General features: G+C 37.2%; 1 protein-coding gene across 1 annotated transcript in view; it reads right to left on the bottom strand.

The window, feature by feature from the left end:
* Positions 1–14,577, bottom strand: part of rpa1 (replication protein A1) — an 82,759-nt gene that overhangs the window by 43,757 nt on the left and 24,425 nt on the right. Inside the window, exons 10-12 of the mRNA XM_039757215.1 lie at positions 14,361–14,553; positions 5,096–5,232; positions 854–1,002 (exon numbers count right to left, since the gene is read on the bottom strand). Coding sequence (XP_039613149.1) covers positions 854–1,002; positions 5,096–5,232; positions 14,361–14,553 — 479 coding nt within the window. The remainder of the gene's footprint in view (positions 1–853; positions 1,003–5,095; positions 5,233–14,360; positions 14,554–14,577) is intronic.

A 14,577-nucleotide genomic window follows, 5' to 3' on the forward strand; every position in this document is an offset into this window, starting at 1 on the left:
AACTAGGGGATGTAAAAACTGATGTGTGTGAATGTTTCTGGTTAACCCCTCAACTACTTTCCATTACTGTATACAGCACAACTGAAATGTCTGCAAGTTAATCATTTTATGCACTGAAATGTAAAATGTACATCCAAACCATTAAACAGCATATCACAAGCACAAACTTTGGTTGCAAATAAAAAAAGGATCTTACAATTGCTTTCTTTGAGAGACAAGGTCCAGTCGCATTCCATGCAAAACATAAGAATGCTCTTCACATTAAGATATGCCCACAATTCTGTAAGCAAAGTTGTTTGGTGTCTAAATTAAAATTGAGAACTCCTTTTTAAAGTATATAGGGAATACACAACACACGGAAATAGATTTTGTCATAGGATGTGTGGTAATCTACTAATTTTGCCATAATTATATGTAGATTACATACTTGCCTATACTAGCAGATACTGTATGGTACGAAAGATACATTCTGCTTATTAATTACATTCTGACTAATAAGCAATTAAGCAGAGTACATCTATTTCTTATTTCTTCAGTTACTAATTACTGCATTGCAGGGTAACTGATAACTGGAGCTAACACTATTAGAAGCAAGTAAAAGACAAGAACTGGCATGGATGGGCCATTAGTTCACTGCAAGGCACACTCAAGAAACACCCAGGTTCACTCATATATGGCCAATTTACCCCACAGACTGGCTCCACATAGCAGTATGGTCCTAGTAGCACAGAAACAACAGTACAATCTACTATACCATTTTTTTTTTTTTAAACAAATTAAACCTTACTGAGCATCTTGAAGGAGATTGATCTGGCTAGGTCGAAAAAGAAAAGCAAGACTTAATAAGACTTACCACCCACGGAGTTTGAAAGCCTCTGGGATGTCAGGGTTCATAAGAAGAGTGCTAGAAAAGAGCACCGAGAGGGATCGACCCCCAAAATCTGACAAACGTGCACCTTTAATTGCTACAACTGGCTGGCTTGAGCCATCAAACCTCTCAGCCTAGGGAAAAACAAAGTAAATAAAAGATGACAATAATGACTCTATAAACCTAAAAAATACAGAACCTTCCCTTAATCCTTCTGCTATCTGGTCTTTTCAGCAAATGGTTACCACAAGTTTAATTTGTCTTGACCACCACTTTGTTTTCTGTGTTCAGTATTCTGCTCTTATATAAATATTTTCAATAATAGTACCTTTAAACTGGATTTCAAAAAAATTTTTTAAAGGAGATTCTGCTTTCATTTTCAGCTGGACTAAGATTTTGCAGAAACCTCTCAATCCCACATACCTTGCCATTTGGTTCCATTGACAACCCTGTTTTAATTAAATTAGATGGTAAATGCAAACAGCACCAGCTTGATTACAAAGGAGTCACACTGCTGTGACTTTCTAGTGAGCTGTTATTTTGTACAGTTTCTAGGATGTATTTAATTATTGCTCTTTTATCCCTCAGCTCTCAGAGCTGGGAAATTGACTATGTAATGCTCAGGGATGTATGAGAATGCTGAATAAATAAAAGGCTAATCGGCAGGCCTAAAAAATTCTTTGCGGGATAACAATGTGAAGGCTTCGCAATCTGACCATAAAATGAAGATGTAAGAATCCTTCTTCAGAATTAAAAACCATAAAAACTAATTAAATACCATGATTTTCAATTATAACTAATACACATGTGAGTACATATGATTTAAGGAAAGCAAGTTAATAGAGAAAATCATTACTTATTTGACGGATGTAAAAAGACTTCGTCAATTTGCCAAATTAAGTGCTCGTCACATGGAAATTTAAACTCTTGAGGGATACAGTAGATACTGTGTTTCCTACTGATGTTTTACAGTAGTGTGGTTGGCTGCCAATAGTAAGAAAGAGTGGGACACATTCAGTCGCCTAATAATTTGGTCTCTGTACACTTAAATTTCTCTAAGAAAACAAAACAATGTCCTAGTGAGAAGATTTAGCATAAACAGTCCAGCTAAGCCATATGTCACGTGTTCTCAAGTTTAACTTGAGACAATTTCGTTCCCTTAACGAACCTCTTCTTGATGTCAATTTACTTTATACATTCAGATCTTTAAACAGGTATACTGGGTCTATTTTCATTCCCTCACTATATTTAGACCACAGCTATTTTAAAATTGGGGTGGAGTGGTGGCTCAGAGTCTAGGGATCTGCACTAACAATCAGAAGGTTGCTGGTTGGAATCCCGTAAAGGTCAAAAGGGACTCTGCTCTGTTGGGTCCTTGAGCAAGGGCAATTGCTCTGTCCTGGGAAGGACGTTAATCTGCATCCAGATCTGCAAGTGGGCCCTCCAACCTGCTGGGAAAAACCTGGGGGTTGGTGGCAGAATTGGCACTCCAGCCACCATAAAAAACTTCACACTTGTTGCACTCCATCTGAACTAGTGTGGTGCTGAGGTACCCGCTGCATGGCTGCACTCGGGTCCTAATCTGGATCCTGAGTTGGTTAGTCATGTGGTGGGGGCAGCAATGTGTTCTATCAGCGCATGCTCCTGACCTACCCCTCTCTATATCAAAATGGAAAATTGGATGTCAGAAATTTTGCAGAAAATAAAACGTGCAGTAGGCGGTTTACCGTATTTATCATTATTCCATAAAGGCTATAATATGTCTGTTAGCTTTCATGGCATGAAACTATATACACAGTTTGAAATTAATCCGGCCATTGTTAGAAGATGCTGAATTCATGTGCAGTGTCTAGATTGATGTCATTAGCAACCACCACAGGCTTAATATAGGAGCTACTATTTCAACAGGCCTACATCACATGTAAAAATTCAGCAGCACAGTTATGTCACAGAGGCACTAGTGCTCCGTTACCAGCTATAAAGCATGTGTACATTCTCACCATGCTCGAAAGGCTTTTTATCAGGCTATTACAAGTTAAACACTTTCACAGGTTATTTTAACGGAGAACTGTAAATTCACCCAGTGTGAGCAAAGAGTAGGCGTTTACATTATTCTTCAATATAAGAAATATAAAGGGTTTTCTCCTGTCTTACTTATTTTAAATTAACTTGCTGGCCACATACCACTGTTTTTAATTTGGCCATAAACTGTGACCATTTTTATAAAAATGTAGTGTGTTGTACAAGCATTTTCAACATCTTCACTACCACATAACTTGGTTAATGATACATTTGTCAATTTTCACAACATTTACCAATACAAAAACTGAAAACAGGCTGTAAAAGGCTTACTAAATTTTTATACATTCATTTTGTGCAAGCCATGCTGTTCGGTCAAGAACATTATATAGATATTTCAGCATGTTTCTCAATATTTACCACCTTAATGTCATGCTTATAAATACAAAAAGTACCACACTTCACTCTCAAGAAAATCTAATGCACGCAGGAAACCTGAATTGTTGGGTTTAATTTGGTTATTGTTGTACAGGAATAATGAACGCAAGATTTAAAGTCCCACATGGATCTTGTGTCTTAAACAAGTATGCACATAAGAGTATATAAAATCATGCTTGTCTCACTCAATCACAGCAACATACATGTTACCTTGCATCGGTCAAAGCCTACAAGAATTACAAGTTCCCCTTAAAGTTCCACTATACAAGAGGCACACTGTTTTAACATTTTTAAAAGGCAGTGGCTTAGATGAACAGGAAATAAACTGTTCTAAAGATAAATACAATAAATATGCATAATTGTTGGTTAAGGTCAACTTTTACTCTGTATTATTTTTTTTCTACCAATGAAATTACAGTGGTCCTGTGGTTGGTTGCCGTTGCCAAAATGGTCCAGATAATTGTCTTGAATCCCAGCCCTGTCACATTTTGTGTATAAAGTGAAAGGAAAATGTGAATGTTCCAAGATAAACTAAGGTTAACAGACAAATCTACATACCCCTGGTATGAATAAATATGGAATATGCATGAAAGCTTCCTGCAAAAAACTAAAATTATGACTAGGTTGGTTCCTGCCTTGTGTGTGGTTTTGCTAAGATAGGCTCTTATTTCTGCAAGCTTTAAACTGGATTGCAAGGGTCAGAAAATGGAGATGGGCAACAATAAGCATTCTAGGTTATTCTGTTTCTTTAAGGTATACCGTGACTACAGATGATGATTTCTGTAAGGGTGGGAACTCTAGCTGGTGACACAATTGTTTTTGTGGCCTGCCTATCTTAACAAGTCTGCTAGAAAGCAGAACCACATTTATTTTTAAATACACAACAAAGCAATATGCAGTAATGTATGGATAATCATTTGAATTAGCTATTAAGTACAAATTGCATTTTTGAGATATCACTTCCCATGTATAAAATTAAATAAGGCAGAACTAGTGTGTTCAATACTTGTTTCCCTACACACTACCATAGTTCTTCATAATTCGAATGAGACATGAGCTGGGAGAGCAGGGAAAAAAAAAAAAAAAAAATCACTGGAAAAGGGACTAAAATTACTCCAGATGCTTCAAGGCATGTTATGCTTTTTTTCAGAACTGAACTGAAGCACACCAGCAGGTGGTATTAAGTTCTAGGGAGTTCAAACAACTAAGTAAAGTCGCCACAGGAAGAAATAAGGCTGCCTCTTTCAGTCATGTGACTCGAATTATCTCAGAGTGAGAATAATGAGTAGAAGGGTAAACTGTTGACCTGTACAGCAAGCCCTCTAGTCACCAAGGTAAAATCAAAGAGAACAGAATCACTGTCTTTATCTTAAAATGGAGAGGAAGATTAAAGTACTTCCACATGATTGGCTTCGAGAAAATTACCAAAGAGTTGAGGAATGTGGGAGGTAGGTGGGCTGGGGTCTCTAACCACCAAAATATAAACATCTGCTACTGCATTTTGTTTTCTCTTCTATTATTCACCTTCCATTCCAAAGGGCAAACTTGAAGTAATTTGCAAGTTGTGTTTTTTATATAAATATTACCACAACTAAATAAAGGCATAGTCTTTAAAAAGATTTACAATTAGTTATCCCAACCATTTAATCAAAACCAGTTTTAAAATTTTTCTGACTTTGAGTATTTTTTTTTTTTTTAATTCTCATTATGGGATGTCAAGAGATGGGCACCTAGCAAGTAGTAAAAAACCTTTCACCAAACTTTTCTTACCTCTTCACCCCACAGTGTTGTTGTGATAACTTTCCCAGTTCGGTCTATCAGATGGATTGCCCTCTTGGACACCTCTCGTGATGATTTTGTTGTAATTTTCGTAACATCGTCATAACTTTTACAGACTCCAATGATATCTATAATAGGAAAGAAGATAATTAAGACCAGCAAGTCTGCTCCTTATTGAGTGAAAAATTGCTAATTTTATAACACATTAACAGTTGTACATAAATTATTGCTCAAGTGTATTAACAGCATTTCAACAATATAAGGAAAAGCTATCATAAAAACATGACAACAAACCAAAATAAAAACCAATCTGCTTAACTTGGCATATAAGCAATGGATATTATACAATTTTGTAAATTAAGGATTTGGGAAATCATCCTCCACAAAACAATTTTGTTGTAAAAATGTGCTTTGGAAATTAAATAAACAATTGAATGTTTTTGTTATAATGTAGCAACATTAATCCCATAACAAACTTTTGGTTCTTTCCCAACTTCATTATTCCTAAAGTTTACATTGAAGTACAAACAGAATGATTAAAAACCTATTCATTTTGAAAGATACAGTATATTAAGTTTGTTCATTTTAATTGCTTAAAGTCCACTGAACCTAGAGATATCTTTTATAGATACAAAAATAAAAAACATGCCACTATGAAATAAATGTTTTTTTTTAATCTGCCATAATTAAAACGTAATTGCTTAAACTTCTATAAACAACTAGGATACAATGTCTTGACCAAGAGTGAACTGGTAGCTCATCAAGATTTTGTGCTTGAACAGTTTTTGTGTTTTGTTTTTTTTTTTGTTTTGTTTTTTTTATGAAAGAGAAAAAAATAAATCAGAAAAAAGAAGTTTGTAGACTGCAATAGTTTTTTTCTAAGATTATTAAATATGTAAAAAAAAAATAAAAATAAAAACTACTAGTATTACCAGTATTAACACTGTGAAATTTCATCCAACTTTACAAGGTTAATTAAGCAAAGTAAAATGAATATCTTCTTATATATAATACGCTACCGTGGTTGTTTGTTTATCTGTCCAGGATTTTAAATCAACCATTTCACCAATTAGTTCCAGTCAGCTGGGGATGATGCCAGTCTCCCAAATGGAAGCAAAGACTGCTTGCAATGCCAGGACGACAGCCTTACCACCAGCCTGGAGAAGTTCACCACGGATACCACAGATCTGTGCAGCCTTTCCCCTGCTCAGCTGGTTCACAGCTAATTGGAGGATCAGCCTCAAGAACTGTGAACCCAGAGATATCCAACGTCCTAGCCAGAGGATCAGCTTTGAACAATTGCTCAAAGTAGCCAGCCCAGCGGGTCACAACTGCAGTGTCATCCAAAAGGATCGTTCCATTAGCTGCCCCAACTACGACTCTCCGAGGAACAGATTCAGATGTACGTAATGCTTTGATTCCTTTATAAGCAGGACGTGGGTCACTAGACAACAGATGGTGTGTCACTTACTCACAGACTTCTCTAAAAAAAGCCTCTATCTGCCCTCAGAGCCCTCGCAGCTGTCCTTCTCATTTCCTGGTACAAACCAGAGTTGCCATTGAGCCGTGCCCTGCAACTCTTATCCATGGTGCCCTGTGAGATGAAACACCGATAACACCAACACAAACCTCAGCAACCTTTAGGGTCTTGTCCCCAAGGATGATCCGGCTCATAAGATCCTCATTGTTGGGGACCCAAGTGGCTGGACCAGGCCAAGGGGTCGCCCATGTAACACCTGGCTAAGGGAGATAGATTGTCATTTCTGGAAGGTAGGACTGGACCGCGTGTCTGCCTGGGGGGTTGCCAACCAGGATCCAGAGTCGTTTCGGCGTATAGTGGACGCACTATACCAGTGCATACTCCCCAACTTGTTTCACCTATTGACCTGAAATTTGGTACACATATACTACGTGATGTCTACTATCAGCTTTCAGGGGGATGATTGACCTCCAAGGTTAGTCCTCTATTTTTATTTTATAGTGATCCCTCGCTATATCGTGCTTCGACTTTCGCGGCTTCACTCAATCGCGGATTTTAAATGTAAGCATATCTAAATATATATCACAGATTTTTTACTGGTTCGTGGATTTCTGCGGACAATGGGTCTTTTAATTTATGGTACATGCTTCCTCAGTTGCTTTGCACAGTTGATTTCATACAAGGGACAGTATTGGCAGATGGCTGAGAAGCTACCCAATTAGAGCACATAATATATAACATATTATATAAAACTCCTCAATGATATACAATATGCTTCCCGTGCGGTGCTTCGCACACTTCAGAGCTCTAACAGCCTGTATTGATTTTTGATTGTTTGCTTTTCTCTCTCTATCTATCTCTCTGAGATTCTCTGCTCCTGACGGAGGGGGTGTGAGCAGACGGGGTGTTCACACACTGGCCTAGAGGATACGGACGCTCCTCTAAAAAGAGAGACTACCTTCACATTGCTGCCTTCCTTGTAGCTGCTTTGTCCGGCGGTGCCTACTTAAAAGCCCAAACAGCCCTATTGATTTTTGATTGTTTGCTTTTCTCGCTGGCCACGCTCTCTCTCTCTGTGTCTGACATTCTCTGCTCCTGACGCACTCCTTTGAAGAGGAAGATATGTTTACATTCTTTTAATTGTGAGACGGAACTGTCATCTCTGTCTTGTCATGGAGCACAGTTTAAACTTTTGACTAAAGGTGTTATTTCATGTCCAGAAGGCTCTAATAATGTTAGAAAAATGTATTTAGAAGGTTGTAAACAGGTTTTCTATGCTCTAACTGCGAAAATATTAGATTTATAAATAAAGAATCCTACTTCGCAGAAATTCATTTATCGTGGCAGAGTCTGGAACAGATCAACCACGATAAACGAGGGTTGACTGTATTGTATTGTAGAATCAACTCTCGGCAGCAGCGGTGCGGCGCATGTATACGGGCGCCGTTCTCATCATCACCTTCGCTGTCACTTCCTCTACCTCTTCATATCTTAAATCATTCTTGAGGCAGATTGAACACTTAAGTACCAGTTAAAGTGAAAAATTAAAGACAAACGTACTAAGCAATTGCAACACAAACACTGACAATCAGTTTTTTTTAACACAAAGAGATGCCGACGGTAGAAGAGAAGAAGCGGGCCGCTAGAGTGGAGAAAAGAAGAGCTGCTCAGGAAGCAGCAAGCACATCAACCTCTGAGCAAATGAATGCTAAATGTGTGGTATAGCGGGTCAGCGGCTTCCGAAAAAATGTCAGGTTTTTTTAAATCCGTATAGCCGTGTCATTCTCCGTGGGCGCTATTGCACGACCGCGGGGAGTTAATGAGGTGATTGGAGCGAGTCGTACCTGCACGTGCGGTCGTTCTTGTTTGCCTCATTGGCTTCCAGCGATATGCCCACGGAGGCAGAGGTGGATAGGTGTGTATATATAGACGGATGGATAGGAGTGGAGGGGATAAATCGTGGAAAAAAGAGATAATCGGGGAAAGAAATGGAAGGAGGTAGAACGATGTGAGAAGGAGGTTAAAGTACGGCAATGGCAGTCTAGGCTGGATGATCTGGCCACCTTAAGAGAGAGACAGAATGAGCGGGGGCCCCGCAAAGGAGTGTTAGATGGAGGCACTCTTGGGGGCTAGTTCACCCCACTGACAATTAGTGAGTGGGGTGAGCAGGAGAGGTGTCATCCCGTCGGATCTGAGGAGCAACTAAGGGTGCGCGAAAGATCACAGGAGGAGAGCCAACCTCGTCGATCTGGCAGTGACGTCCGTTTGGAGGCCAAGACGGAGGTTGACAGAAGGAGCTCGTGACTGTTGGGTCTCCGCGGTGGCTGGTGAGCCGGGGAGAGAGTGATGGAGGAGGGCCAGAGAACAAGAAGGGAGTGAGAGACTGCATTTTTAACTCCTACATTTTTAACCTCAGATTTTAAAGGATTTATTTATTGTTGGTTTTAACCCCACTGGACACTTGATTTTATGGATTTATTTATTGAACTTTGACTCTGCACTTTTTGATTTGATGATTTTTTTTTAAATAAAAGCACTTTATGGAATATATCCCCTGGCCTTGAGAGATTGTCCCTATTTGTCAGCTCATCTCGGTGACGTTATCGACGGTGTTGGGTTCAAGGGCTCCTGAACAGCAATGGGAGCATGGAGTCGAACCCGCATCGTCACAAAATGTACAGAGAAAAAGAGAATGAAAACTATGAATGCTCAAGTCATGTGTATTCACTGCACATTACTGTGCAGTACGCAGTTACTGGTAAACTTATAATATGATAGAGACATATCATGAACACCCAAAAGAGCTCCCTTAAAAATGTATGGTCACAATGTTAATAATGAAATAAACTTACATTAAGTTTAATTGTTATGGGAAGACTGTAGCTTCATATATTTCCTGAGTGTTTGAGAAGAAAAACAATCCAAACTTTACTCATCTCTTTCAAGAATATTAGAAAATCTTTGTCTTTTTTGTTATTTCATTTTCATTAAATGAAATAAAATGGATTAATGCTTAATTATAGCATTTTTCAGTCTCAGCTCCAACCATTAATATTTTTTTTTTGGGTGAAAAAAAACACCAACTATTTTAGATTACAACTAAATATATCAAGGTATATTCCAATCTGTGAGAATCTTTGAAAGGAAAACAGGTAGATTCTTAATGTTTGTTTTAATCAGGGAAATAACCTTTACGTACTTTTTCCATTAAGAATGCCCTTTTCACATTAACATGTGTACATGCATGTTGTGGTTAAATCATAATTCATGTGTTTCTTCAAATCTTTCTATTGCAATGCCCCCATCCATAAAATCTTTTAATAAATATAAAATGACTGAAAATGACTATCGCACTGAGAGAAAGTCATTTCAAAATGTAAAGTCTTAGTTTCCTCATATAACAAATTTTATAAACAAGAGGTGAACCAGGCTACAAAAAGGAGCAGTTTCAATATTTACAGTATATTCAAAGAAGTGTATCAGACAGGGATCTTTCAGTTATTCTCTAGTACCGTAGAACATACAACAGTAGTATAATACCATTTACAAGTCAACATTAGTGGGATTATTAGCAATACACTACAGCACTTTTAGTTATCACCTGCTGCCCTCTAGAGGTGATTATAATAAAGAATTATGCTAACCAAAACCTCATGCATCAGGCAACTTGATACATAAAACTTCTGATTTTACATTGAATCCAATTTTAACACCATAAATTACTTAAAAAGTATCCAAGGTTAACTAATAAAACCTAAAAAGTTGTCACTCTCAAATCCCTTAAACCCACTTAAAGATCAAAAGCTACAAGTGCAACAAATCCAAAACATTTATTGATTTCCCACATTTACATATCACAGAACAAGGCAAAATGTATTTGTGAGAATACACTAAATAAAACTGGAGAAATTATTCAATATAATTCAGCTCCTGAAAAGTGAACATTATTCTTGTGATAATTTTGAAAAGCCATTGCACAATGAACACAGACTGAGCAGGTGGGTAATCATAAAAATCAAAATCAAGACCTCCTAGATAGAGCCTAGGTTAGATATAAACTCCCCTACTGACCTCTTTTTTTCCCCCATTGATGCCTACCTCAGAATATGCAAGAGAAGCAGCCCATGCTGCTTCCTGAAGCATCTCTTTGATACAGAGATCATGAGAACAGATTTTCAATTGCCAGATGGCTTTCCTTATGTAAAAGGTTACAGCACATCCCAGAAAAGTGATGTGTATACAAAGATACACAACTAATGGTATTTTTCTATATGTAAGAGAATGACCAACATGTATTTTCCTTTCATTGTGGGTAATACTACCATTAAGAAGATGTCATACTTGAGTAATAGGCTTTTTATTTTATGTACTAGACAAAACCCATTACAAGAGGTTAGTTTTGCACACCAGTAACAATACATAATTCCTCCACGACCCCCCAAACCCGCTTTCAATTTCTGCTTAGCCTGGGCTATATAACCAGCAGTCTTCAAATTCTGTAAATTTAGTATGTATGCTAACAAAATAATGCAAATGATTTTCCTTATTTTCACTTTCTATGTGCAATAAAAGCTTATGGGAAAAATTGCTTTTTCTTCATCAATTTCTAAAAGCATTGGGGACAATTGAAATAGAGAGATAGATACTTTATTAATCTCAAGGGGAAATTCACATACTCCAGCAGCAGCATACTGAGAAAAAACTATAGTAAATTAAAGAGTGATGACAATGAAGGTATAACAGCGAGATAATTTTGCACACTTATGGGCTGACTGAACCTTTAAAAAGAACATTTTAAAGGTAAAACCACTATAAAGAACATATGAGAGAGAGAGAAACAAACAGTGGGTGGAAATTAAGTTTTTTTTGGCCTATGTTCAGTTTGTGCAGTCATGCACTGACTACTCTCTAAATACATTCTTCAAGAATTTTTATGTGGTACTCAGTCATGTGTAGCATGGGGGAAAGTGTTAGCAAAATGTGCTCATTGCAAACAAACAGCACACGTTTTTTTTTTTTTTTTGATTAATCAGCCTTTTCGTGGAGAAACTATAATATTAGGCACTGGTTTACAGAAGTTGAAAATAAAAGATGAAAAAAAGTAAAGCTTAGCACTTCTGCAAGAAGACTGTTGAAGTGTAAGAAACCAGGTACAGATTCTTCTGAATTATGTGTCCATTAAAAAGGAACTGTGGCAGTATTTACTATAAGTATGATTTAATTCTATTAAAATACAATTGCTGTGCTTAGGAAGAAAGGTGTTTATGTAATGGCTAGAAAACACTTCATCTTGGCTTTTTTTTTTTTAACCTTTTCTTCTGATGTGCAATTTTCAGTGCTGCAACTGAAACAGTAAAGTAACAGTTTATATTTATTTCTTAAATAATAGAAAAAACAAAAGCTAGTGTTACCATTCTGTAACTTTCAAATAGGAAACATTAACAAAACCTGGAAAAGAGTTATATGGATATTTTTTAGGAACAGACTTTCTGATGCTATACACAATCTGCAAATCAATATACTTAATGTCAGCATGAGGAAAAGGTAGGTCTAAAGCAGCTATCTTTCAATGTGTTGCCTTGTTTAGCAGCTCTGACCAGTGTCTGTTTTGGAGTGTACAGGGTTTTCTGTTTTTAAACATTTCAACGCCAAAATGAGACTCGTCTTCTACAAGTAATCAGCTGCCTCAAAAGCTTGCATACTGTAATCTGTTCAGTTAGCAAATAAAAGGCATCATTTTGCTTGACTTATTGTAGAAAGAATATAGAATGCAAATGATATGATATAAACAGTTCATATTGAAATCTAACTTACTGAAATTTGAGGTTATTAGAACAATCTAGATAAGAACAGGCCATGTGGCCCAACAAAACTTGCCAGTCCAAGTCAAATTTTGAAAGTCCCTGAAGTTTTACTATCTACCACGCTACTTGGTAGCTTATTCAAAGTGTGTATGGTTCTTTGTGTAAAGAAAAATTTCCCAATGTTTGGGCGATATTTACCCATAAGTTTCCAACTGTGTTACTGATGAACTCATTTTAAAATAACAAGTCTCGATTCACTGTACTAATTCCCTTCATAATTTGAAACATTTCAATCACGTCACCACTTAATCTTCTTTTACTTAAACTGTAAAAGCTCAGCACTTTTAATCTTTCTTCATAATTCATCCACTGTATCCCTGGAATGAGCCTAGTCACTCTTCTCTGGACTTTTTCCAAAGCTGCTTTGTCCTTTTTGTAGCCTGGAGACTAAATCTGCGCACAGCACTCTAGTCTAGATGAGGCCTCATCAGTGTGTTATAAAGCTTGAGCAGAACCTCCTTGGACATGTACTCCACACATCATGCTATATAACCCAACATTATGTTAGCCTTCCTAATGGCTTCTGAACACTGTCTGGAAGTTGACAGCATTTAGTCCACTGTGACTCCTAAATCCTTCTCAGAAGGTTTACTCTCGATTTTCAGACCATCCACCCATTGTGTATTCAAACCTAATACTGTACTGTAATGACTTAATCCAGATTATCTACTAACCCACCTATCTTGATATCATCTCCAAATTTAATCCTATTACTTGTATTCCTATCCAAATCATTACATTTAAAATAGCAGCGGCCCTAGCACTAACCCCTGTGGAACAGCACTCTTAACATCAGCCAATTCTGACAAGGTTCTTTGCACCATCACCCTCTGCTTCCTGTATCTGAGCCAATTCTGTGTCCATCTACAAAGATCACCCTGAACTCCCACTTCTTTTAGTCTGATGCCCAACCTCTCATGTGGTATCCTATCAAATGCTTTCTGAAAGTCCAGATAAATATATCATATGCTTCACTTTGATCATACCTTTTTGTTGCTTCTGCACATAATTCCATCTGCACATAATTCCAGCATGTCCTCCCTAAAACATGACCTCCCTGTTCAGAACCGATGCTGACTGTGCATAAAAACTTCTGTACTTGCCATGTGTTGCTCAATCTCCTCCTTAATAATTCCTTCCTTTAATTTTACTGTGATGCACATTAAGCTTACTGGACTACAGTTGCTTAGATATGTTCGGTCACCCATTTTTTATAACAGGATAATATTTGCCATTCTCCAGTCCATCAGAATTTCCCCAGTGTGCAGGGACTTCCTAAAATTATGCATCAACTGTATATATATGTACTCGCTAACCTACTTAAGAATTCCACTATGCTGATGCACAGGCTGAAATTGAGATCAATCACACTAGAATATTTTCAGTATTAACAAGGTCTTATAACAAACAATATTTAAAGGAAAAACAAATTAATCTTAATCGTTTATCAAGCAGATACTGGAAGTCATTTTGAAGCACACCTGAAAAGAAACTAGAAATTGTAGAAACAATTAACTGTTCAGGAGAACAGTGTGGTCAATACAACAGCAAGAAGCTAGGACAAGACAGACGTAGATAAAATATAATATGAAGCACAAGTAATGTAGGACTAGATTAAGTACACCTGCAGAGAGCTAGCATTATGGTCAACATCTGTCTAAAGATTACTGCAATGCTTTCACATGTGAATGTGCCCCAGCACTGGAATTAAAACCCAGAAGTGTTGCAATACTAACATAAACACGTTGGTCTTTTATGGATATAATGCACTCATGGATAAATCTAGAATTAAGCTTTTCTAAGAGATAGCTCCTGCCATACACATTTAAATCATACTTCAACCCCCCTCATTTCATACTTTAAGTCAAAATGAATCCAACAATTTTTAAACGTATTGAAACCTGCTGCTTACCAACTACTGAGTCTTTTTCTTTATTTTCCAATTCTCCAATAGGAATGAACTCAAACTGTACCATGGGAACATCCATAGCATCATCACATGGAACAATTGATGTTTCATTGTTAAGCGTCATTTCATAATCATTTTTTACTGATGTGTACTGTTTATTAGCAATCTTCAAAGTACCCTTGGAGATGTAGTAAACCTAAAAAGGAGCAAGAGAGAAAAA

This window comes from Polypterus senegalus, chromosome 6 (assembly GCF_016835505.1).
Source record: "Polypterus senegalus isolate Bchr_013 chromosome 6, ASM1683550v1, whole genome shotgun sequence".
Lineage (NCBI taxonomy): Eukaryota > Metazoa > Chordata > Cladistia > Polypteriformes > Polypteridae > Polypterus > Polypterus senegalus.